General features: G+C 38.5%; 1 protein-coding gene across 3 annotated transcripts in view; it reads left to right on the top strand.

Moving 5' to 3' along the window:
* The first annotated feature begins 240 nt into the window (after positions 1 to 240).
* The window catches only part of Etv1 (ETS variant transcription factor 1), a 91144-nt gene continuing 65375 nt past the window's right edge, over positions 241 to 26009 (top strand). Inside the window, exons 1-5 of one of the 3 annotated variants that reach the window (XM_027419741.2) lie at positions 241 to 869; positions 2226 to 2357; positions 3165 to 3252; positions 4570 to 4617; positions 14646 to 14699. In XM_027419741.2, coding sequence (XP_027275542.1) covers positions 2313 to 2357; positions 3165 to 3252; positions 4570 to 4617; positions 14646 to 14699 — 235 coding nt within the window. In that variant the 5' untranslated portion in view covers positions 241 to 869; positions 2226 to 2312. Of the gene's footprint in view, positions 870 to 1009; positions 1806 to 2225; positions 2358 to 2503; positions 2694 to 3164; positions 3253 to 4569; positions 4618 to 14645; positions 14700 to 26009 lie in introns of those variants that run through there. The other 2 variants (XM_027419740.2, XM_035445106.1) reach the window with 2 other exon arrangements.

Here is a 26009-nt window from a genome sequence, read left to right as displayed (position 1 = left end):
TGGCTCAGGGGAAGGCACGGAAAACGCCCCCTGCTCGAAAGCAGCCAATCCGCTGGCGGAGCGCTGAGGGGTCAGCAATAAACAACAATGGGCTGGAAATCTACGGTTCCTCATTGGCTGCAGGGACAGGCTCGCCGGGCCTTTGGAGAAGCTCCGCCCTCTCCCGGTTGCCCTGGATACTTGTCGGGGTCTGTCCTCGGAGAAGGGCTTTGGAAACTGTTGCTGTCCTGTCCCGGGTTTGCAGGTCGGCGGGGTACCCGCGCTATTGTCCCGTGTTCTGGTTGCACCCTCACAAAGCAACCAGAGCTTCCTGACTCCAGCTCTGCGGCGTCCCGAACGCAAGCGCTGGTCCGGGCTCCGATGCAGTTCTCTCTGAATGGGGACATGCGCGATGCTCTGACTAGCCTGGGGACAAGCCCTGTGTGTGCCCTGGAAGACTGCACTCTCCCAAGAGGAAAGGCAGAGTGTTTTGTTATACACCTCCCTCTTCCCCAGCGGGCCTGGAGTGCCAGGCGTGCACGTTCCCATCTTAATGTCTCCACCGTGTTCCATTTAAAGAAAGAAACTTTCCAATAGAAACAGAGAACCGTAGCACGTTGCTCAACGGGAGAAGCAGCTGGTGGAAAAGTGCTTTAGTCACCAGCCCTGGTCGCCACTAGGGTCTCAAGTGACTTTCAACACCATGAAGCTTCTTGTCCGCTCCTCCCGGGTGGGACAGGGGCAACGAAGGGGACATCTGAACTAAGCCCCATGGGCAGGCAGCTTCAGAGATGTCCTCGCTTCCAAACGTCCCATCATTGTCCTTGTAACCCGAGCTCTCCCCGCTCTCCCCTCCCTCCTCGGTGGAGGAAGTGGAATCCTCAAGTACAGTAAGTGACACTCTCCGCCTCTCTGTATACATAACAAAAGCTCCGGAAACGGCGGGTCGGGGGTGGAGTGGAGGGGGGGCGCGTCTGAACCACCCAGTCCTCCCCCACTCCTCTGTGGCCCGCGGGAGGTTTCTTTTCCCTCACCACTCGCCGGAGTGAATCTGATTTTTCTACTTTCCTCGCCTGCTGCACCGCACTCCTCCGATCCTCCCTCCCGGTGCCACCTCTCCTAAGAAGCAGCTTCTCCGGCTTGCTTTCCTTACTGTATTTTTAAAATCCCACTGACAAAAGGAGATCGTTTTAGATCATGTATTAAAAAAAAAAAAATCCAATAAGCCCTATAGTGTTGGTTAGTGTTGAAAAATGAGAAAGTAGCTTGGGCCGAAAGCTGTTGGGAGCGAGGCTGGAGCGTGTGGTGGGCTCGGGGTCAGAGGTAGAGAAGAGAGACTGGGCACACTCGCTTTGTAGATCTGTGCGTGAACCTCACGACCGGGCTTTAAGGATATCTGCCTAATATTGGACCAAACACGCTAGCAATGAGAAGTGGTTGACTAGGTTTCGTTATCTCCCCCGGTCTTTTCCAAAACAGCAAGTTGAAAGGTTTCCTTGGTGGGTTTTCCTGGGTGCAGGACCTGCGCCTCCTCGCAGAGCGGTCGCGGAGGCAAGAGGGGCGCAAGAGACCCAAGGGAAGGGGCCGAAAGCCGCCTGATTGACAGCCCGAAATCTGATCTTGTGAAAGAGACGTGGAGCCAATGGGAGGCAGCGATCCATCAGTTTGGATTGGAGGCCCCTGGAGGAGAAGTAGAGGAAAAACCACCGAATTGAGCTCTGTCAGAGGCGCTTTCGGCTTCCAAGGGGAAGTGCTGGGCAATAATTAATGTTTTTATTAAATTTGGAGGGAATTTTTTGCAGCCGTTCGCCTAGCGTGGCCTTCAGGTGGGTCTTTCCAACAACTTTTTATGTCTCTCCAGATAATTGCATGGTTGTGGGTTGCAAAAACTATCCTTATGAAAGAGGTGCCTCCTTCTCTTTAGTCCCGTTAGGTGAAAAGCAAGTCTCGTTGATCGCCATTGCTAGTTTTGCACACGTTTGCGAATCAGAGCTGCCTGGGGTACACTGACCGAACAGGGAACGTCCAGAGTGTAAATAAATACACTGCCTCTGGTTAGGATTTTTGATACGACCTAAAATATGTAAATTGTGAACTCTCCTGGCTCTCTTTGGATCCAGGTGAAGAAGGCGGCGTAGGGGAGGGTTATTTTTGTGAATGGGACTGTCGAGGGTAATTAGCTATGCAAATGCAAGAGCTTCATTCATGATTTTTTAAAGCCTAAAAGCCATCTTGTTCCCCTCTAGGTTGATAGAAGTCCAGATCCCGAAGAAATCTCCAGCTAAATGCTCAAAATATAAAACACTGAGCTAATATTTGTGAAGAGCAGCAGAATGGATGGATTTTATGACCAGCAAGTGCCTTACGTGGTCACCAACGTGAGTGATCAGTTCGAAAGTTGCTGTTTATAAACTTGACTCGGACCGACGGACCGACGACAGGGGTGGGGAGATCAAGAGATGCAAAGGGAGGGGGCAGGGGGTTGGGACTGCAGACACTTTATCTGCTTTGTTGCCACTGTAGGGCGACTCTGCTTCTAGAAGCCCCATCTACAAAAATGAGCTTACCTTTGAGTGATTTGGCTAAGGCATAGTTTTGTTTTAAGACCCCTTCTGGTTAGAGTGTCCACGATGAGTGGAAGAGGAGACGAAGGGCAGCTGCAGCTGCCTTCAAAGTTTGTGGCTGGGTTTGTCTGCCACACTGAAAAGAACCAAGTTAAGACAAATACTGGCCCTTTTTGTTTACATGGGGTGTCTTGGAGGGGTTGCTTCCCCCCTCGTTTTCTTGCTTTTTCCAGTTTTCCACTCCTTTGGCTTCTCTTGCTGCGGGTGTGGGGGGTGCTGTCTGAGAGAGAATCATTTTTAATCTAGAGTTGATTTAGTAAGAAAAATAACATAACGTGTTCTAGCTTAATGTATCGATGCTGAGATTACAAGTAACCATGACGAGAATAAACAGGAGTGTTAGGATCTGCTCGGGGAAGCCACACTCAGGCTGTTGAACTCGCACCCTGAGCCTTCACCACCAAAGTCAGACAATACATATTGAAGTTCTCCTATGAACTTTTTTTTTCTACTCAGAGAGAGGATCCAGTAGGCTTATGTTATGTATGCATGTTGTTTTTTTTTAATGTGTGACATCTGAGGTTTATATTCTTTTAAAGGATTTTATCTTTCCCTTTGTAGAGTCAGCGTGGGAGAAATTGTAACGAGAAACCAACTAATGTCAGGAAAAGAAAAGTCATTAACAGAGATCTGGCTCATGATTCTGAAGGTGAGGTTTGACTCTGAGCTGAACCCCTCTCTTACTGACACTCTCTAGCCTCCAAGGAAAGGGCCCATCTCAGTTGCATCTAAAAAATACTAAACATTGAAACTCCTGAATTTAACGTGGACTTTACACTCACTCATTCCCACAGTGAGTTTGCCTTGGATACTATTTTATGGTCTTGTCACAATCTAATGAAAGAAGGAAACTAACACCCAACAGTGACCTTCTTCTTTTAAACATTATTTTGTGTTTATTCTTGTCCATATGGCATATAACTAATCCCCTACACTGAGATAACAATTTAAAACTATCTAACACCCTGGGACAAAGTAAGCAGCTATGAACCCTGCTTACGTTTTTCTTTCAATTTTATTACAGTTAAACAATAGAAATGAAGCCATATACTACTGTTGAAATTTTATGAGTGAGTTTGATGACTGTATTGTGAAGTCATAACATCTTGTTAATAGGCCTTGAAGTATTCACTAGATCAAACTTCAGGCTAAATGAGTAGTTATTATATTATTTGGTAAATGAGGTTACAGATTCTTCTATAAACTGTTAGTAAAATGTCAATGTATTAGGAATTATTTCAACCCTGTGGGGCATTCATAATGGATTGAAGAAACTTAATTACCAAAGTTGTTTGAATTTAAAAGAAGTGTACTGAATTCTAAACTCCATCAAATTTTCATTCAGTAGATATCGGAACCCCCCCTCCCTCCCCATGGCAGAGTACAGTTTGGAATTGATAATAAACCAAAGCTAGGGTACTGTTTGTCTTTGATTTTTATAAGTCTGCTTAATGCAGAAGTTTTTCTTTATATGCCTGTATGTGAAGTTGTCCCGTAGTGTTGAGGTAATTCTGTTGGAAAATATAACTTGGAAGTTAATTCAAGTTCTGTTGGTATTTTGTTTATAAACTTAGAAGTTGTAAATGTTTTGTCTTTTTAATCCTGGTCCTGTTTTAGCCAGTCAAGTGTTCTTAGGCAAGATTTCTGTGTGTAGACCATCTTTAGTTCAGCACCTTGGTGAATTTTAGTGTATGTGTGTTTTTCATTCTCTTTGAGCATACTTTTTATATGTTAAAAAAGAAGATAATCAATATTATTTTGTTGTCTAAAGAAATCTCTTAAGTGTCACCTAAGTGATGTCATAAGTAAGCAGGGTTATTCAGGTACTTAAGAGATGAATCCTATGTTCAGTGGATGCTCTCTAAATTGAAATCATACTGAATGCCAGCATCATGACAAACATTTTCAGTTAATGAAGACTGCAGACTGTTCAGTCTTATGTTTGTTTCTTTGATTTGCTTTTTAGAACTCTTTCAAGATCTGAGTCAGTTACAAGAAACATGGCTTGCTGAAGGTAAGAAAAAAAAAGGCTTTAAAGGGGAAAAGCAACTCTAGAAGGGGGTGGAGGGAGTCCTGAACTTGCTGTCTTAATGTTCAACCCAATTAATTGAGCTCTAAAAGAGCCACCTCATGTGTCATGCATACATTAGAGCCTCTGATGAGCTTGTCTTTGGGGACTCTGGGGCTGCACTACCCAGTGTCATCACAAATTACCAGGAGAAATTGCTTCCAGCTCACAATCACATCTGCTTTTGGCAAGAACTAATGCACCAAGACTTCAGGTTCTAAGTCTCTGTTCAGATTTTAATTGCAATTGATCAGGTTTATATTATTGTACCTCGAGAGACCTAGAGCCAGAACCGGCTGGCTTGCTGTTTCCTTTAGAGCGGCGCATATGGTTATTTGCTGTTCTGGTGGAGGACTTTTCTGATGGCAGAAATTAGTTTCTCTGGGCTCATCAGGACGGGATGCTTCAAGATTTAAGTGCAGGTGTCTTCTTTCCTCCTTGTTCACAACACAGGACGTTAGGTGTGTATCTTACAGTTAGGAAATCTGTGGGTTTCAAGTAAATCTTTTAGTGGGAGTGAAGGGTTTTAAAATTGTTTTGTGTGTTATGATGCATGTAATGTTTGCTGAAGTTTGACTTTGGATGTTTAGTCACTTTTACTGGGATTTAATGTGGAGACATTTAATCCATTTTAGATTTTTTTTAAAAAAATACCACTCTACAACCTATTTTATTTTTTATTCTGTGCAACTTTGTTTATGGGTACAATGAGCTGTGGCTTCAGTGAAGCTTGACATATGTTCAAATATGCTTGAGGGTGGAAGGGTTTTTGTTAGTATCTACCAATTTAAATTTTTCTATTGGAACTCCCATATTTGTGAGATGCTATTTTGTGATTTTGTACATGTGTATGTGTGAAATGAAAGTTGCTAATATTTAAATATTTAGTATATTTTGTTAAATATTTAGTATATTTTGATATCTGAATATACATAAGTAGATATGTATGTACTTATACTTTCTGTGGCTAATGTAATTCTGGCATCAGATTTTCAAGATGGTTTAAAGTGAAAGGAGGGTCTCCAAATGGAACTCAGGGCTGCTGTAGCTGCTCTGAAGTAGACAGATGAGCTTTTAGCTATGGTCTTGTATGCAGTTGATCAAGTTGCTTTTAGCATGTAAACAAGTTTCTTTGTCTTGCTGATAATTCTAGTTCTTCAAAAGGCTTTTACAATCTTAAATGATTCAAAATCATTTAAGTTAAATAGCTCTTAATTATCCTTTGAAAAGGGGATTGCATTTATATGTTAATGAATGGTAAGTATTAGTGAAAGTTTTGTTTAAATTTAAGGTCTTTTTTGCTTGTCTCTAAATGAAACTTTCTGCAATAGATTACTTAGTATTGCAACATAAACCATATATTCAAATCGCTTTTTCATGAAAAATTGCAAATGCTCTTGAATTAACTTTTATCTGTGGCTTTTGCCAAGTTGAAGGTTATGTGGAATTTTGTTTATTCAAGAATTTGCTTGCTTATCCAAAATGAGTTACCATACATACCTTAATTGTTGTGAAAGGTTTATTGGTTCTTAAGATGTTTAGATTTGAAAACTGAATCCAAGTCAGTGCACTGGCTGGCAGACTTTGAATGTGCATAGCAGCTGTTTTTTGATTTTAAAGTGTGGATCTGTGGCAGAATTTATCATTTTCAGTACCTTTTCTTTCTTTCTTTCTTTCTTTCTTTCTTTCTTTCTTTCGTTTTTCACTTTTTCCTTGTTTTATTTTTGCCTTATGCCTTAGATAAGAAAGTTAAGTAATTTATCCGAGTTTGTTTTTTAAAACAGTATGGGATTTTTCTTATCTCTTCATTACCTGCAAATCAGTTCTGAAGACATATCTTTATATAAAGTAAACCTAGATAAGGATTAATGTATTGGGAGGAACTCGGGCTTTTACTTAGAAAAGAATTCATAAACTTAATTAAATTCAGAAATTAAGTTGGAGTTTTTTTGTTGAATGCCCAGGTGTGCTAATGTTTACAATCTGCATTTTAGAATCATATAAACATTTACAAAGTAGTTACATTAATTTATCCAGTTATTATGTAAGCAAAATTTATTAAGGTAATTAAAACAATCTAATAGTAAGGAGGTTTTTTTTTAAATGTTAATAAACTACACATTTAGCTTTGTCTTTGGGAATTAAATATAATTATTGTGCACATGTATTTTTATTTGGCTTATCTTATGACTTGAACAATAAGAGATTCCCAAAATTAGACTACTTAATTTGTTGCTAGTATGTTCATTTCTGCCCTTCTGGACAGGCAGAAATTAATGGATTGCTAACCTGGCAAACTATATAATACATAGCCAAGAAAATAATCATAGATTTTTAAAGCATTTTAATCTTTTTAAAAGGAGATGATTGACAATTTACCAAGATTCTCCCATGAGTTAGAACCCCTCTGGGAAGTCTAACAGGTTCCTAAAAATCTTTTGTAGACATAAGAATCAAGTTTGCTACTAAGTGTCAGATGATAATCACATAAAAAAAGAAAATTCTCAAAGTCCCTAAAAAAGAAATGAATCATCTTAAAATTTTAAATATTTTTTCCTGTAAGAATGTTTATAAATTATACCAAGTACAGCATATTGATTAGTCATTAGTAAATTATTAAATTATTTTGGAGTATGAAATATGTTTCATCTCCAAAGGGCAGTTGAGATAAATAAGGCAGGACTTTTGGAGGGTAATGATAAGAGTTCGAATATTCAGACTGCTAAAGTCCTCTGTACAAATAATGATTGCACTTTTTCTTGCAGCTTTATCTGCAAAGAGAGATGGAAAACTAGTTTATAGAATGTAGAAACACTCTCCAAGCACTAGTACTGCTGTTTAAAGGCTGGAAACAAACATACCACAACCTCAAATAATCATATTTTGAAGAGAGTTTAAAGCTAATGTTTTCAAGGACCACAGGAACTGATAAAAGGAATAGAGACAATGTTTATTTTAAATGTTACCGTAGCTGCTTTATATTGAACTTCACTATGGACAATTCTTTATTGATTCTCAGTCCTTTGAATTAGATTGCTACTGACAGGCAATTGGAATTATTTGATCCCTTGAAATAACTAGTTCAAATGTCACTCCTATCAGCATCGTAGCAACTTTTTGTTCTTAACTTGTTTTGAGAGCTATAAATAGTAAGTGCTGTCTAAAACTTCTTATTTGGGGAACAGAAATAGAAGGTAGTAAAAAACAAGTCAAGAAAGCATTGTGTCTTTCTAAACTCGTCCTATCAACATGTACCTGCCAAAACAACTTATAGGAAAGTAATACATTTCACTGTACATCCCAGGTGAAACGTGACTACTTTTGTCTTATTTCGTTGTGGTCTGGGTGTCTTGAGGTTCCCGCTATGAACTAGCTTGAGAAAGTCACCAGTGGTGATTCACCACCACCAGGGTAAAAGGCTTTCAGGGACATAGTGAAGTCATTTCAGGATGCAACTATAGGTACACCTCAGAGTTTTATTACCAAGAGCAATGTGCTACGCCAAACTTTATTATTATCTCATACAAATAAAAAGATTGACTTTGATTTTTGAAATTGTCAAATAATGGTCATGTTGGCCTAGAAATAGAGATGTTACTGCATTTTTCCCAGTTTGCTTCTGATTCAAAATTTATGTCCAAATTATATTTTCATGATACTTACTGGGAATATGAGTTGCTATTATCTCTACATGTGACCTCCACTATATGCAGTACTCTTGAGGCACTCAATTTAATTACTTGAACACTCTACTTTAAAAAGAAAAAAAGAACACAATGTTATCATTGGGTATACTCATATTTCTTTTTCTTATGTGGTGCAGTTTTTATAACTGTAATACTTTATATGGTTATATAATATAGGATCTGATTATTCAGTATTAAGGAAGTCCACACAGGTTCTTAGAATTAGGTGAGAGACGATTCTTATTCGTGTGTGTGTGTGTGTGTGTGTGTGTGTGTGTGTGTGTGGTGTGTATTGGAGTAGTGTGGTGTGTGGGGTGTGTGTGTGTGTGTGTGTGTGGTGTGTATTGGAGTAGTGTGGTGTGTGTGTGTGTGTGTGTGTGTGTGTGTGTGTGTGTGTGTGTGTGTGTGTGTCTGGTGTGTATTAGAGTAGTGGCTGCTTCCATCCCTTTTTTTTGTACCCGAAAGCTCTGTAAAATGTGGAAGGACTCTGATTTGGAGTAAAGCTAGAACAAATGTATTTTCCTTCTAAATATCCATTGGAGGAATGTAAATGTAGCTCATCTATGATCTACTTTGAAAAGAAGAGAAATTATTTTTAAATAGAAAAATTGGATTTGGTAGAGCATAGTGTAGTTTTTTCAGGAAGTGCTGACATGTGAAGTGCTGGACTTTTCCGGCTGAGTTACAGAGAATGTACACTGTCTTGTGTGCTGCAGTGCAACTCTATTTCTTTGGTTTATGTACAATTTTGTAATTAAAAATAATAGGAATCCATCTACAGAGTCAGGCCTCTGTAGAAGGAGAGGGGACACTCTGGCTGCAGACTTCGGCTCCCTGCCTGGCTCTGGGCTTGCTTGCCTTTTAAGTTTTCAAGTCACTGCAGGTCAGTTTGGTTAGAAACTGAAGGCGACTGAAGGCCTTCCTGTTTCCCTGCTTTGCGTGCATGCACAAAGAGTGCATCCAGCATTGAAGGCCTTTCTTTCTGTCTAGGAAGTGCCCCTCCCCTTTCTACTTAAATATGTTTATATTTCTGCACTAATTAATGCTTTTACTTTGCAATCATTTTAATGTGAAACCGGATGTGGTATAAAAGTAGACTTGTGAGCTCATGATTATTTTGTTCTGAAGCCTCATTTTAGGATTAGAAGGAGTACCACAGTGCAAATGTTGATTTTCTTGTTATATTTAAAATAAAATTCAAATTTCTTCAGACAAACCTTCACAATAATATGTTACATTTTTATGACTCAAAACTTGAATGGCAGAGAAGCAAAAAAGGCCATCTATTTATTTTATTAGTAGTATTGTTTGGCTGCTGGGAATCAAACTTATGGCTTCCCACATGCTCAGCAAGTGCCCCATCTCTTTAGGTACACCCTACCCCTTTCAGTGCCGGCCCGCATCTTTCCTCTCCCCTCCTCCTTTTTCTTTCTTCCTTTTTTTCATCACCTTTTCTTATTTTCTACTTTCTTTCCTAAGTTTTGCACATCCGTACCCTGAAATATATGATGGGTTAAATATGTGTATATACTTCTTGCTTTCTCCTTCTCTCCCTCCCACCCCCTCTCTCTATATGTCATTTATTTTAATGTGTTTCTTAATGGATCTGTTTGAGACAGAGCAATACAATTTAGTGTGTTTACTCTGCAAGTTCAGCTTACTTGCTTTAGTTCTCTGGAAGGGTGTGACATGAAAAGATTGCGGTTGGGCCACATGGTCCATGCTGGACTGTGTTTTTGTGAATGGAGGCAGAAATCCAGTTCTGTCTGCTTGTCTTGAGGAAATGCTGAGGAGATCAGCTGTCTCATTCACGGGTAGAAAGAATGAGTCATACATCTTCTGCCTTGTTTGGCTCCAGGTCATTGTTACAGTGGATAGAACTGGTTTTAATTAAATATTAACCCTTTAATACTTGACATTTGTTTCGTTTGTAATTTTCCCACTCCTTCCGCCCCCCCAACCCCCCCTCCCCCGTCCCGGCTTTAATAGAAAACTCATCAGACAGCTGTTTGCAAGAATAAAAGGGTTTTACTTGCCTGCAGCTAAATCTGAAAAAAATTTAAATGTTCACCGTTTCTTAAGTAATGAATATTGTTTTATTTAAAAGTTGAAAATCGGCATAAAGTAAAAGCAAGCTGTATTTAAAACTGCTTTCCCCCAAGGCACTGAGTTTAAGGACTGACAGTAAAGTTGGCAAATGGAGCATTGATTCTGTGACATTTTGGTTGTGATTAATACTTTTATGAATTTCTTTGTCACAGTGCTGCTATAGCCTAGGAGGAGAGAGTATTAAAGGGCAGCTTAGGCTAGGAAGCTAGATAAAACCAAAAGCTGGGAGTGTGGCTGCTGTCCTTTTAAAACAAACATTCAGAGACTCAATTGCAACTGGCCTATTAATGGGAAATGACCTGATAGAGTTGTTTCAGCTATTACCAATAAAATCTACATGCTCAGGGTTCTTGAAAGCCTTTTACTGCTCTTTGGTACATATTTCCTCCCCTTCTCCATTCTTCTTGTTCTCCCTCGTCTTTTACTGCTTTGTATAGAGAAACATTTTCACCCCCCAAAGATGAACACTTCAAGCATAGTTTAGACAATAATGTAATAAAAAATCATTTAAAAAATTTAGGTTGACTTATGTGGTTAATTTTCAACTTTGGTTTTAGCATGGCCTGCAACAATATTTCAGGCAGCTGTAGTCTGCTTCTTCATAGAATTTTTGTGAATTAAAGAAAAAATATATGCTACAAGTGTGATGATACTGTGTCATAGTTTCCTTGCCCAAATCCAAGTTGTGTTTTTAGTTAAATGCTTTCCTTTTACTCCAACTTGAAGTTAGAGGTAGACTTAAGCCTTTGTCTATTTAAGTAGTGTGCTGCTTCTTTCAGTTGATTCAGTTTCTTAAGATTAGCTTCTGGGAAAATGTGAGTCATATGTTTTTTGTTAAAATTCTGTAATATGTTCAAGCATAAGTGTGAAGTACTTATTCAGTATGTTAAGGAGTTAGAACAGAAATAGCATCCTTCATCCTTACGCTTTTTACAAATTGTTAGTATGGAGCTATTTTCTCTGTACTTGTGAGGTATACTTTCTAGATTCTTCTGCCCATTAAGTATTTCCCCTGGCCGCATACACAGGTCACCACCCAGCGCACACCACACAGCCTTTCATGCTGTTCCTCATGATCTATTCTGTGGAGCTGCAGCTCTGTCTTACAAAACGACGGAGAAGGTCTGCCTGTGCAAGCGTGTTAAGTCTCCAATAACTCACCACCTGTTTTCAACCATTCCTATAAGCAAGCATTACATTTTCATTAGATTATTGTAAATCATGCTTTATTATTTTATTTTATTTGTCTGCTTTGTGCCACTACACTGGAATGAAGGTTGACTTTAAATTAAAAAAAATGTTTTATTACTTTATGTGTGTGGATTCTTTTGCTGCAAGTATGTCAGTGTACAGTGTGTGTGTCTAGTTCCTGTGGAGATCAGATCCCCTGGACCTGGAACTGCAGATGGTGTGAGCCACCATGTGGGGTGCTAGGTGCTGGGAATTGAACCTGGGTCTTCTGAAAGAACAAGTGGCCTTAAACACTGAACCATCTCTCTAGCCCCAAATGTTGGCTTTTTAAAACCATATTTTGTACCTCAATTGCTATATCTCTTTAGCTGTTTTGGTTTTGGTTTTGGTTATGATGTGTAGCACTGGATGTCCTGTAACTCGCTCTGTAGACCAAGATGGCCTTAAACGCAGAAGCGCACCTGCCTTTGCCTCTCATCTGCTGGGACTAAAGTTGTGTGTCACTACACCTGGTCTGTATCTGTTTAGTTCTTAATTTGGAGGGAAAACTAAAATATGGATATATTTTTTAAAAGTTGAGGATTTAATTATGTATTTGCTGTTATATTAATGTGTTAAAACATTTGTAATTCTTTCAGATGTAAAATCATAAAGTACATTTCTTCATCAATCTGAGAAGAAAGTCAAAAACTATGTTGTCAGTAGCAAAAATACATTGTCAACAGCTAAGAGAAGCCAATGAACCCCCTTTTTTTTCTGCTTCTAGTCATGGTTTTACTTTTGTTATGTTGTTGTTGTTTGTATTTTTGGTTTATTGAGGCAGGGTTTTACTGTGTAGCTCTGGCTGTCCTGGAACTCACTCTGTAAACCAGGCTGGTCTTGAACTCACAGAGACCTGCCTGCCTCTGTCTCCCAAGTGCTGGGATTAAAGTTGTGCACCACCACCACCACCCATCTTGTCTAGTCTTGTTTATTAGAAGTAAAAATATAAAAACACTAAGCTGACTGTGATAATGCTTGTAAGTGCATTTGTGAGTGAGACTTTTTGGGGTGGTGGTGGTAGAGGATTGGAAAGGAGAATGTATCTAATATCCAAGTATCTGGGATTATGCTTAACCTACCCCATTTATTGGTTTCAAAAATCCCCTTATTATTACATTAAGTTGCACTAAGGGGTGTGTGGCAAGTAGCATTTAAAGAAATTAAAGAACTTACCTGTAGGTGACAATTTACCAGTCTATGAGGTAAAATTTGTCTAACTTGAAAGCTGTTATACATAGCATTAAATACTGCTGAAATAAGAAGAAAAACTTGCTTCTAGTATGGGTTGATCAAGTTGGTACCAGTTATGACTAGAAATTACTGTTTTTTGTTTTTTGGGTCTTTTTTTTGGCAATAGGGAATGGTGTATCTTCTGTAAAGTACTGGTATGAGGAAAACCACTAGAGAGCAACTCTGTGATATACATGATATACACATTTTATTTCTAGGCAAGACTATCTTAGGATAGTTATATTCTTGACCAGGGTAGTACATGCTTTACTCATCAAAGTATTTCCATTTACAAAGAATGTGATTAGATAAACATTGAAAAGAAAAACCTGTTGAGTCTGTGTTCTGTTTTTACATGGAATTATATCAGAAAAATCCTTTTTTCTTAACTCACTTATCAGCCAGAAACATTTCAACGGAGTTAAATGTTATTGCTATTGTTGTTACTTGATTCCTGAGACAGAGCCCCAGCTTTCAGTTTAGGCTAGCCTGGAGCTCTCTCTATGTGTCTCAGGCTTGCCTCAGACTATTGGTGAGCCTGCCTCAGCCTTCCAAAAACTGGGATTACACACTCAGCTAAGACCGATTATTTTAATTAACATTCCCCACATAGAATAAGTTCATTCAGAAAAATTTGGTTGACATCTCTTTTAATATGACTTGATCAGATAAGAACTTAAGGTATTATACAATATTAGTAAAGTAATACTAGCTAATGAGATCACATTGGAAGTTAATAAGGCTCATTGCATGTTCACCAAGTTACAATTAACCTGATTTCTGTTTTGTAAGTTTATACAAAAGGTATGCACATCTGTGTGTATTTGAAAACTCACTAATATCCTATAAAATTATAAGTTATTTCGATGTCCACATCAAAGGTAATAAACATTTCAAGGTGAAAGAATGAACTTGTGTTTTAATTGCATCTGAATGTATTGAATTTGCCCAATTAGTCCTTTTCCTTTAATCAAGCTGGAAGTCAATTGACCTTAGGGGCAACAAATGGTGCAAATCTTTCCTCAGTGCTGACTAGCATAACCAGGAAAATATTTTGCATGAAAAGATGACATTTGTTTTATTGTTCATTATTTTTATTACAAATACAATTGTTAAAATATATTGCTTTGTTACTTGTGGCCCAAGTCAATGACTGTTGTCTCATTTTTAAAGCTTTATGGCTTGCATTGAACAAATGTAGGGCAAATGTTTTTAATTGTGGCAGTCTTATTTGCAGGAGACAGAACTTACCCAAAGAAGTCATTTCAAAAACTATGGGGGACTTGTGTGATAGCTGCATATCACTTGAAAAGAACCCTTATAGTTCACCACGATGGTCTGCTTGAGTGCCAGTAGTGAGTGAATGGACATGCCTTCAGGACCGCTCCTGCAAGATGCAATCGTGCAGGATGCAGGAATCCTGTTCCTTTTTATTTGCCGTTTCCTTAACTTGCATCTGGCAGGTGAAATTCAGAGGGATCACACCTGCTAACCCACTATTTCTGACCCACTCATGTTTTCCGGTTACATCAATGGACCTTTTCGTTTCCTTTCCTATGCTGTCAAGACTGTTTTAAAGAGGAGGTTATTGCAAATAATCACAGGTCTGAGCTCCATCAAAATAGGCCTCGATTGATGTGTCTGACTTGATATTCCTTATATCTTGGCAGTTCCTCTCTTAGTTTTTAAACCCCCCTTTTTTTTCTTCTTCTTCAGCTCAGGTACCTGACAATGATGAGCAGTTTGTGCCAGACTATCAGGCTGAAAGTTGTAAGTACAGCATGACTCATCTCTCGTGTTTCCCTTTGTGTGTCTTCTCTCTCTCATTCTTTCTCCTTGGTTGCTTTCCGCTTCTAAGTGTCTGTCTTTGCATTGTGCCAGTGTTTTATTTGGCTTCCAGTCGTGAGGTGTTTTTGTTTGTCAGGCAGTGACATCAGCAGAATCCAGGGGTGTCAAGGAAAGCTGAACTGTTGAGATGCTGGCCGCCTTTGCCATCCCTAGTACATTTCCTTGGAGAGGAAACAGGGTGTGCTGTGCAAATGTGTGAGTGTTCAGTTTTGCCAATGTGTTTACAAGGAAAAGTCTGAATGCTGGTGGCATGCAGAGTGACAACCCATGTGGAAGTAGTTATCCTGTAAGTGGTCAAAAGACCTTGGCTCAGATATTCATTGGTTAACTGTATTACTCTACATTCACAAACTTTCACCTGCTTTGATTTAATTTTTAGCCTCAAGTTTTCAGCTTCCAGGTTGCAGTAGCACAAATGGCAGTAGCCCTTGGCTTCTTACAGCATCCCTTTTGTGTTCCTATCCCTGAGCCTTGCTCCAGGGCCTGTCAGAGTGAAGGGAGAGTGATTCATGGATACTTGCCCTCCCTTAATTGCAGAGTGAGCATTTTGCCTGCACAAACATAGTTGCCCCAGGGTTTACTGCTGATATTTATACTTTGCAATTCTAGCACTAAGTGAAGTTACTGACCCGTGAAGTGACTCCAAAGGAGAAGCATAGTTGCTCTTCATCCCCCAGGGACATGTTCTGATATAGTTGGTAGATTCATGTCTCCATGGAGAGCTGTGGAGCTTGTAATCTAGAAGCTCTTTCCTCATCGTACATACACTTCTATGATAAAGCTTGATTTATAAATTAGTCAAGGCAAGGAATTAACAGTGGCAATAAGAAACTAGAACAATCGTAACAATGCTCTGTCATTAAAACTATTTAGCAGTATAAATTATTTCTAGAATTTTGCTTTTACTCTCTGGCCTGTGACAGGTTACAGAAAACTGAATATGTAGAAAGCGAAAGTGACTATGAATGGAGAACGTTGTCCACAGTAGGAAGCTTGTCTGACGAACTCTTTTTCCTTTCAGTGCCGTTGAAAGCTCTAACCTGTTTTGTGTGTTCAGACTGTTGATGGTGTCAGATGAGTGGATGTCAACAGATACAAGAGATTGTTACTAACTTACACCTCATGAAACCCATATTGTAGACCTTGATCTCCCAAGCACCTATATTACTTCAAGTAGCAGATGTTTGCTGGAAATGTTTGTTTTCAATGTCTGTTATCTTAAACTTCCCAGGAACAAAGGGTAGTTAGAGGGTTCCCAAGAATGAAAGCCACTTAGAAGTCAAAAGGAGAAAAGGTGTAAAAGCGTGACCTCACAGTAGTTTGTTTGCCCTGACAGCTGGTGTTGTACCAGAACCCTCACCAGTTTCCCCTGATGTGACATGCCTCAATGAAACTTCAGTCTTCAGATGACAGATTTCATGCGTAGGGAAAATAATTCAAGTTCCTCACGTTATAGCTTGATTTTTTAAAAGCATTGTAGTAAAGTGCACATAAGACAAATTCCATCTTTTGAAATTATCTCAAATGTAGAGTTCAATGGCACTAAGTACGTTCTGATTGCTGGACTATCATCAAGTTAGTTCAGAATTTTCAATTAGTCAGAAACCCTATACTCGCATCGCAGCAGCTTCTGTCTCTCCAGCCCCTGCCAACATTGCCCTGTCTCCTTAATTTTCATCAAAGAAGAGAGTTTAATGTGCTCATTGGTGTCGGGGTCCAAGTGTTTCACGTAGCCATGAAACATATTTCTGAGATTTCAGCTAGAGACTTTCAAAACTCTCAGAGGGAAAATGGCTCAGGACAACAACTATGCAAGGCCCCTTAAGGCCTGGGAAGGGAACAGTCTTGTTTTCACCATTTCCTTTCCTGTGAAGGTACTTGAATTTTTTTTTTTTTCTACAAGCTCAGCCTGTCCTCTGAGTGAATAAATCAAGTCTCATTGAGTCTTTCCATATCCGAATAAATTGGTGATGATTCCAGTACAGCACCAGCTGTCATTGTAGAGAACAATACCCGAAGGTGACTTTTACTCCTTTTCTTACTCACTGTCTTTATCAGCTTTTCTTCTGGAGTGTCTCATCCCTCATGCCCTCAGTCTCAGCAGTATGGACTTTTTTTTTTTTTCTGCGCCTTTGATTCCTTCTTACCCCACTCACTGTCCATCTATTAAGTTGATGATATGTGGTCAGTGGAACCACAGAAATGAGTTTTTTCTTTCAGTTAAATTTGATTACTTTCATTGGAGACTCATCTGAGTGTTGGTTAGTGTTGTGATCAGCAAGCTCTGAGCAACTACACTCACCATGCAGTTATTTCCGTCTTTGGTCTCGTCTCTTGTGTCTCCTCCACTTTCTCTAATGTGCCACCGGGTTCCTCTGGAGTCACCCTGCACCTTCTACTGTGTGTTGGTGTAAAACACTGTTTAAATCAACATGGAACCCCATAGAAAGTTCACATTAGAAAGACTGATGTTTTTCCAGATTGACAGTTTATTTTTATTTTTGAGATGGGTCTTCTAAGTTTCCAAGCTGGCCTCCAGCTCACTATCATGGATGATTATGGATGATCTCAAACTTCTGATTTTTTTCTTCCTTTCCCAAATGCTGGGATTATATGCATGAGCCACCACACCTGGCTGCAACAAAATGTGTCTCTTTAGTTCTGCTGTCCTTCTAAATGAACATATTGGTGTCCGCTGAAAACCCTTGAATTACCTTCAATTCTCTGCAAAAACCTGCAGTTACTGAGTTGTTCATGCTGCCTCTCAGAAGTGTCTCAGATTTTCGACCTGTTTCATTCCTGTGCCCCTGTGTTCCTGCCCCCTCAGGCTGCTGCCACAGAGGTCCGGAATAGGTTTCAAGGTTAGTTTTCTTGCCTTCGGTCCTTTCTCTTTCTAGCCTGCCCTTTGCATCCACACACAGTTGTCTGGCCTTGTTAATTTTCTCCTCGAACCTCTTGCTGGACAAAGTCCTTAGGCTTGAGCTGTGCAGAAAATTGTTCCATAACCCAGGCCTTGACCTTCTTTTCAACTCAACGTTTTGACTGTTGTGCCTCCAGTATTCCATCCCCATCCAGCTGTCTCTACACCTTAGTCCTTTCCACCTTTCACTTCTTCAAACATGACACACTTTTTATGGCTCACACTGCTTTAGAAGATTTCACTGTGAGGTTTCAGTGGTCCTATTCACACTCACTTCAGACTACATCTTATTTGTCTTTCTTGTTTTTTTTTTTTTTTTTTTTTTTTTTTCTGTCCCGTCTTACGGAGTTACCCGACAGCATCATGTGTCTTGTATCTATTGTATTAGAGAATTTAATAGATTTTTTTGTTTTGTTTTAAGAGACATGGTCTCATTATTTAGTCTGGACTGGCCAAGAACTCAGTATGTAGACCGGACTATTTTCAAACTCAGAGAGTTTGCCTCTGTCATCATACCTGGCCCAGAGATTGTGAATTTCCTAAGAGTGAGGGTCATGTCATGTTCAACATGACTGGCATGTTACAGATGCACTAGAACTAAGACAGTTATGCTAGTCATCTTAATTTTATTTTAACCACTGAATAATGACAGGTTAATGAGACCTTGAAACATTTTTCTTTATAAAAAGAAATGTAAACAAAGGGTAAACATAATTCTAAACTCGAGGTAAGGCATTTTCAAGTTTTAACTGATGTAACAAATATTTTCTCAGCTGATGCTGTCCAGCTAATTTCACTTGGTACTACGGAGAGAATAAGAATGACTTGAAGAAAGGAGTAGCATATCTGGGTTTGGAGTGAAGGAAGGCTTGCTTCAAAAAGAAGCTCTCAGAAACTAGACTGGAGAGGTCTCTGAAGGGCTTTCTGCCTGGGGATGCTTAGTGGGAAAGAAGGATTTTACTTCTAGGAATAGAAAGAAACTCTTCATCCCAAATGAGACCAATCATTTCTACATTTACCCACGATGAACATAGATAATTGTATTTCCTTACAGACTACCACAAAACAAGATATTTCTGTACTTGTCTTTTTTGCTACAGTCCTTTGGTAAAGCAAGGTTAGCCAAATTAACAGCAAAATTTACTATGGCGTATTTAAATACAGATAGAAGGTGACAGAAGAAACACTTCAAAAATGTGAACAGATATAAAACTATAACACTTGGGATTTTCTTAAATTTTATTTTTGAACATTTCTTATTTTTATTGACAAAATATTTGAATTAGAAATATGGAACCCAATGTTACACTCTTGTTGCCAATTAGAAATTTTGATAATTTCTAAATTTTGAAAAAAGGATAGGCATTAAAACAAAAGAAAATAACTTTTAATTAATTCATTCCAAGAAACAATTGGTTTGAACACATTATTTTGTATATTAATATATTTTCATAACTTAGACATGCTATGGAAACACATAATCTCTTTATGATCCACTTTAACTTTAGTAAGGAACTAATAAGGTAGGTGTCTCTTTAGAAAAGGAAGTTCAAAGGGCATTTTGAAATGGAAATGTATGGTTAGCAAGATGTTTCAGTGGATGAAGACACTTGCTGCCCTGTCTGATGACCTGAGTTCTAATTCCAGGATACACATAGTAAAGGAGAGAACTAATTCCAAAAAGGACCTCCACATGCACACACATGTACATACACACCCATACAAAGAGTGAGAGTATCATTTGAAAAATTAAAACTACATAGATGAGCCATTCTGAACTGAATTTTTATGAATAAGCATTTAAAATTATTTCAGTCATATATCAACTCATTCTAAATGTAGTTATATTACAATAGTCTTTTAGAATCTACCCTTCATTTTGTTCATCATTCAGCTATACATTATTTTCCAAGCTAGTTTTTTCTTTTTCTTTAGATTATATTTGTCATGTTCAGGATCACATTTCACATTCTCCCAGTTATTCTGCTGGATGCCCAACAGAGCATACTTTCTAGCTCTACCCTGTCTTCTTACTCTCAAAGGGACAGTGGCATGCAAGGTGATTAGAATGATGACATTGAAAACTAACCTAATATGTTTATGAAACTAATTATTGTCAACCACTTCACTTGACCTGATGTGTGTAATGGAGTAGCAGTGGAGCATCCACAATTAGTCAAGACAGACCACCGTGTAGGGAATTGGCCATTTAAAAGCAACTACTACATGGTGATACCTTCAAGTAAACAAAAGCCTCAATGAAATTTTCTCATGTTGTTTAAAAATTAAGAACACCAACCTTGATTTTTGGGGCAGTAGAGGAGGTGGACTTACAAATTCCTGCTAGAAATCTGCTTCTTTTCCAGTCTTTTCCTGAAGGGCAGGTACCGGAGCCTTCCATAAGCTGAGCACATTTTCTCACAGACCTGTGTCGTATGCCCCATAGGTCTATTTTCTAATAGTTCTATGCAGACTCTCACTGACTAATTTATTTTGGAAAATTCCACTTACAATTTGTGTTTCTTAACTTTTTGCCTTTCTAGTAACCTACAACTGCCTTCACCTCTTGCTTTCCATGCTTACAGTGAGACTTTTGTAACACTTTGCTTCTTGGTGTTAGTATTGACATCTTTCTCCTTAGACTAAATTTTGGAGTTGGAATGGCCAAGAGGACTTTGTGGTCTCCTTTCATGACTTTTGGCCCAAGAGGGAAGGTGTTCTCAGAGCATTTCCTTTGCTACAATTTTCGACCATGAGTTTGTTAGTGTGCTGTTGGCTTTTCCTCTTCTTTCTTTCTTCCTCCCCTTCTTTACTCATTCTCTCCCTCCTTCCTTTTTCTAAATGTTTTTGTAGGGAGGGACAGGATCTCACAGTGTAACTCTGTCTGGGCTGTGCAGACCAGCATGGGTTTGAATCCAAAGAGATCTCCCAACTCTGCCTCTTTGTAATTTTTGAGGCAACATTAAGCATATTGTCCTAGTAAGACTCATCTCCATAGTCTTGTCTTTCTTCACCTGAGGTTCTATCCAGGTCTGAATCCTAGCTTTCTGGGGCACCTGCCCTGTCTTCCTCCTTGGTTTGTTGTTGGTAGTTGGTTTGCTATTGTCATTGCTGCTTTTTCGTTTGTTTGTTTGTTTTCTTTTTCACAATTCAAATGTTTTACTAAGGCAACACAGGCAATATATACACTTGAAATCATTCCTTGTCCTTACAATTCCTTATCTCACAGCCCTTTCTGGAAATAAACATGTACTTCTCCCCTTTCTTGTTGTCTCAAGTTTCAGATAATATTGCCTTCTCTATTTAACCACATTAGATTGTAGTTCTTTTATTTTAAAAAATGTTATGTGTTTAGGTGTTTTACCTGCATGCCTGTCTGTGCATCCATTTGTGTGCCTGCACTGTGTCAAAAGAGGCCACTGGAACCACTGGAATTGGTGTTACAGATGGTTGTAAGGAGCCATGTGGGTGCTGGAAATTGATCCCAGTCCTTTGGAAAACCAGTTAGTGCTGTAATTGTCTAGCCATTGCTTCAGCTCCTTTTTAAATCTTTCTTTTTATGATGGGAAGGGTGTTTTTATGTTGGCAGATGTTCTTTAGGTGACATAGGTTGTTATGTCAGGGAAGGTATGATGGAAGGAGTGTGAAGTTGCTTCATCAGCTCTGAGAATATCACAAACTAGGGATGAATTCTGACTCTCATCTAGCTCTTTCCTCTTTCCCTTCTTCCTTTTTCTTCTTTAAGAGTTTGAGACAGGATCTTATGTAGCCCTTGATGGAATTGAACTTGTTATGTAGTCAAAGAAGACTTTAAAATCATAAACCCTGTCTCTACTTCCCAGCTGCTGGGATTAGAGCCATTATCTACCATGCCCAATTCTAGAGTTCATCTTTTGCCTGTTAAGACAGATGCAAATGAAGAAATGTTTTGACTAAACTGTAATTACTTTATAATGTAAGACATAGAAAATTCTAGAACTGGACCTCAGAATCTCTAAGGGGCTGTTAGGTGATTCCCAGGTAGGCCTACCATGGAATACAAGGTTAGACATTTTGCCTACCCTGTCATTTACTTACTCAGGGAAAAGATAGAAGCATGGGTCCTCTGCCTTAAGCTGATGGTCCCTGATTTGAGATTGTGTATGTATATAGATGTAATTATGCAACCAACATGGCCATCTAGCAATACTATCTAAATAACATATCATCCTTTTATTACTTAAGCATACTAGGGAATTACAAAATGAAGTCTGTGTAAAATACTTTAAAATGTTACTCTTTTGAAATTTTTGCTATAGTAAATTATATATTTTCCAATCCCAAAGCCTTTTTATATTTATTTTTTCTTTCAGTTTTGAGAGTCATTGCTGAATCTGGTATAGAATCACGTGTGGTTGAACATCGAACACTCTGAGGAGTAAGGCATTGCTGGCTCCGCCTTTCTGAGTTTTTCTAGCCAAGATTCTCATCCATAGAAGTTCTGTCTGTTGTTGGGGCAGGTGTGTCCTGAGTCTGTCTCTACAGGCAGCCCACTGGACACACTTGCACAAAAGCAGAAATCTTGGTTTCGTCCTTGATGGTTTCACATAAGTGAATTTTCTAATCAAGTTAGAAACCCAATGACAAGTCTCCAGACACAGCATTGTGATTGTGCCATATCTCCTCTGCCCTCAGAGGCTGAGGTAGGCTAGGCCTAGTCCTTAGTTGAAGAAAATCTAACCACAAACTCTGCCTTGCATGCATTTTTGTGTAAAGTGATATCAAAATCCTCTGAGTCCAAGAGAAATAAAACTAAACCACCTACCCTGGTCATGTCACTCAAACTTGGCTTAGCTGTGGGATGGAGAAGAGCACAGACCACATTTTGATCCTATGATGGCTTTTCCTCACTAAAGGACAAGAGAAAGGGTAACATCTAATATGGAGAAATGCATGCCTGAATTTAAAGATGGACTTCAGAAAAAAAAAAAGACAAGCGATTAATATAGAAGTAGAAATTACTATAAACTAAAAAATACATAAATAGAAAGTTCCTTTAGTTTTGGTTTTTATGCATTCTCTAGAATTTAACAAAAACATTTGATTTAATCAGTTTCTTCTTGCTAAGGTAGATAAGTCAGACATAATCCCAAGAGAAAAACCAAAAAACAAACCAAGACTGTGAAGTCTACCAGCCCTGAGTTTTGCTATTTCATTATAGTTAAAGGCTGAAAGTGTTAATTTGAGCCTAATCATTAGCTTTGTCTTTCCTAGTTTCTCTTTCCTTTAGTTTGCCCATAATGCAGCAGCATGCCCAGGAAACTTACATCTAAAGCATGTGCAAAGAAGTATGGTAGCAAATACTTTCCACTCTTCCTGCCTATAATTAGTAACAAATTATTTTAAGAGGAGTGATCTGTGACATCTTTGGTTGGGATTCACTTAATATTAAATAGACACGTTATTATGCACTGACTGGACTTAGTAGGGATGAAAAAATTGGGTGGAGTGAGAGGGTGGAAAATTATTGTAGTCTTTGTTCCAGAGTTTTATCATGCATACATTATCCTGCCCAGTCTTACTTACTGTTTGGTCTAGTATAAGGCATTTATTAGTACTTGAAAATATTGTTTACAACGTAGGTAAATATCATGAAATCAGTTGTAAATTGGAAGCAATATGTGCTAAATGAGTACCTGGACACATTTATGGAGTTTTGTGTATTTGCTGTTTCTTAAGGGTTTTCATTTCTGTATTTCTCCCTATTTCCATTTACCACAAGTAATACCCACTTAGACTCATGGCACATATTTGCCTTTGTTACTGAAATTTTTTATCTAAGAACTTGTGTTGTGATTCACTAAATAAGAATGTGGGTTTGATGTTGTTGCTTTTTTTCAATCTAACAAGTTATACTCCAGCAAGTAGTATTTGCATTTGATAACAGCTGAGGATATTATTAGTTATTGATTTAGTTATTCATAAAATATTGTAAATGACTAGAGGAAAAATCCTGTTTATAGAATGTCTGGTGAAATTTTAAACAGAAAAAATGTTTGGGTGAAATGGTTTTGTATGCAAGCTTTTGAATATTATTGTGTTTTATTGATACCAAGTCACACTCTGTATACCAGGCTGGCCTGAAACTCACAGACATCCACCTACCTTGGCCTCCCAAGTGTTGGCATTAAAGGCATTAATAAAGGATGGGATAAAGGGGTTGATGCCACTATGTCTCACTGAAATAACATTTAAAAATGGGGTTTAACAAAGAACCCTGTTAGCTATAGATGACATATCAGGCCATTTAAATGACATATATTTTATAGTTGCCTACAGTTATACTTTTCAGTTGTGGTGCATGTAATTCTGGATTCTGTAGAAAACTTTTGAGTTATGATGACTTCTTACTTATCTCTTACTTTGCAAGGGGCTTTTGTATTTGTATTTGGTTTTGTTATCTTCCTGAGGATTGAGCTAGCAGTCCTGTGCATGTTAGGCAAATGGTCACTCACTGAACTACAGACCATAATGTTTGCCTTTATTTCTGTTGGTAATATTGAAATAATTGTGTTTTTACAAGTGGAGCCTGTATTCATAGTATGTCATCCTGTAATTTTAAAATATGAGTACTACATTTTAGTAGTGAAACGATTCTTAAATTTCTTGTTAGACAAAGTGCTGTTTAGCCAGTGTGACTTTGAATTTGATATATAGCCGAGGATGACCTTGAACTTCTGTTCTTGTTACCTTCATCTCCCAAGTGCTAATTCTGGAATTAAAGGCACACACCAACATGTCCAATTTAGTTCTTTTTGCAAGATGTGGGGATCCTTGACTCAGGCCACCACCTTGTAAACTTTAGTGTTACTTATATTGAGTGCTTGTTTGTATAATTGCAGTCAATACAGATGTACAATAGGCTTACAAGACTACAAGCTTACTTACTCAGCAAACGTGATTTGAAACTCTGCTCTGTGCTGGGCATTCGGTGAACAACCAGGTAAAACATCTCTGCAATCATAGCACATAGATCTTACAGCATCTTGTAGATACACATGGATCCAGCCCAATCCATTTCTCCTAAATCATGTGAGGGGAACTGTCTATGCATAGTCATTATTATATATTTTGAATTCAGATCCGTTACTATATGCAGAAAAATAGTCCCTACAGCTTGTCTCTTTAATTTAACAGTTATTTCCACAAAGTATACCTTGCACGAAGGTGTTAATCACCAGGTCTCCCAGTCAACAGCTCAGTGTTTGTAATCCTACCTCTGTGTCTTACACCAATAACTATCAGGTGGATTTTTAATGATTATATACTGTAATTTGTAGTTGATAACTTTTTACTTTGGGGTTGTTTTGTTCTTCAGTGCTGGGGATCAGACTGGGGCCTTGTGCATGCTGTATGCTTGGCGAGTGTGTTCCCTTGAGCTACACCCCAGCTCTCTGGTTTAATGTTCATTATTGCTGTGTACAGAATTCTTTTCTCTGTGCTTTGAGGATATAATTGTTCTTTTTGATCCACTTCAGACAGCACTTATTCTTCAATTTCTTAGATTTAGTAACTTCTACTATGTATTCATTTACGTTCTGATGTTACTCTTCCTTCCATTGACTTCTAGTGGATGGGTCATGTCCCATTTCATCTTTGTCTGAATCACACGCTGTAGGTCTTCACTGGGTATCCATTGATTGAATGACTAACATCTTGGATAGTCGGAATTTTGTTTTTTAAACCTTCAAGCAGAGGTAGTTACAATGGCCAGAAATCTAATGTACATATCTGCTTTATTTTTTCTGTTTCATTTCCTTTGAGGAATTATGGAGACTGCATGTATGCAACATTAGAACTATACCTAGTTATCAGATTAGAGCCCTCTAATAAATATTAACTTCTACTTCTATCTCAATACATTTCCCAGTAATCAATCTCTATTTAATATGAATACTGAGAAATTATTTGGTATTGTTCCTGTTTTATTTAAAGAGAAATTCAGAGAGCACAACATGATTAAATGGGTAAAACATGTGATAATGATGTTATGCACCTTGACTCTCAGTTCCCAGTTGCTTAGTTTGTGGTAATCTTCCTTCTTGGACAACCAGACCTTGCGCTACTACAAATATCAAAATGTTTTCCACCTTGAGAAAAACAAAACAAAGCATACATAGCAAAGGCTATGAAAATTGCTCAATGGTAGAGTAACATGCCTGAGTCCTTGAGTTTGAGTCCTGGCAAAACACACACACACACACACACACACACACACACACACACACACACATACACCAAGGCATTTATGACTAAGGTCTGAAGAATTAATG

The sequence above is a fragment of the Cricetulus griseus genome, chromosome 5 (genome assembly GCF_003668045.3).
Source record: "Cricetulus griseus strain 17A/GY chromosome 5, alternate assembly CriGri-PICRH-1.0, whole genome shotgun sequence".
In the NCBI taxonomy this organism is placed as follows: Eukaryota; Metazoa; Chordata; class Mammalia; order Rodentia; family Cricetidae; genus Cricetulus; species Cricetulus griseus.
The sequence above is the reverse complement of the archived record's forward strand: the minus strand, read 5'-3'. Positions and strand labels throughout refer to the sequence as shown.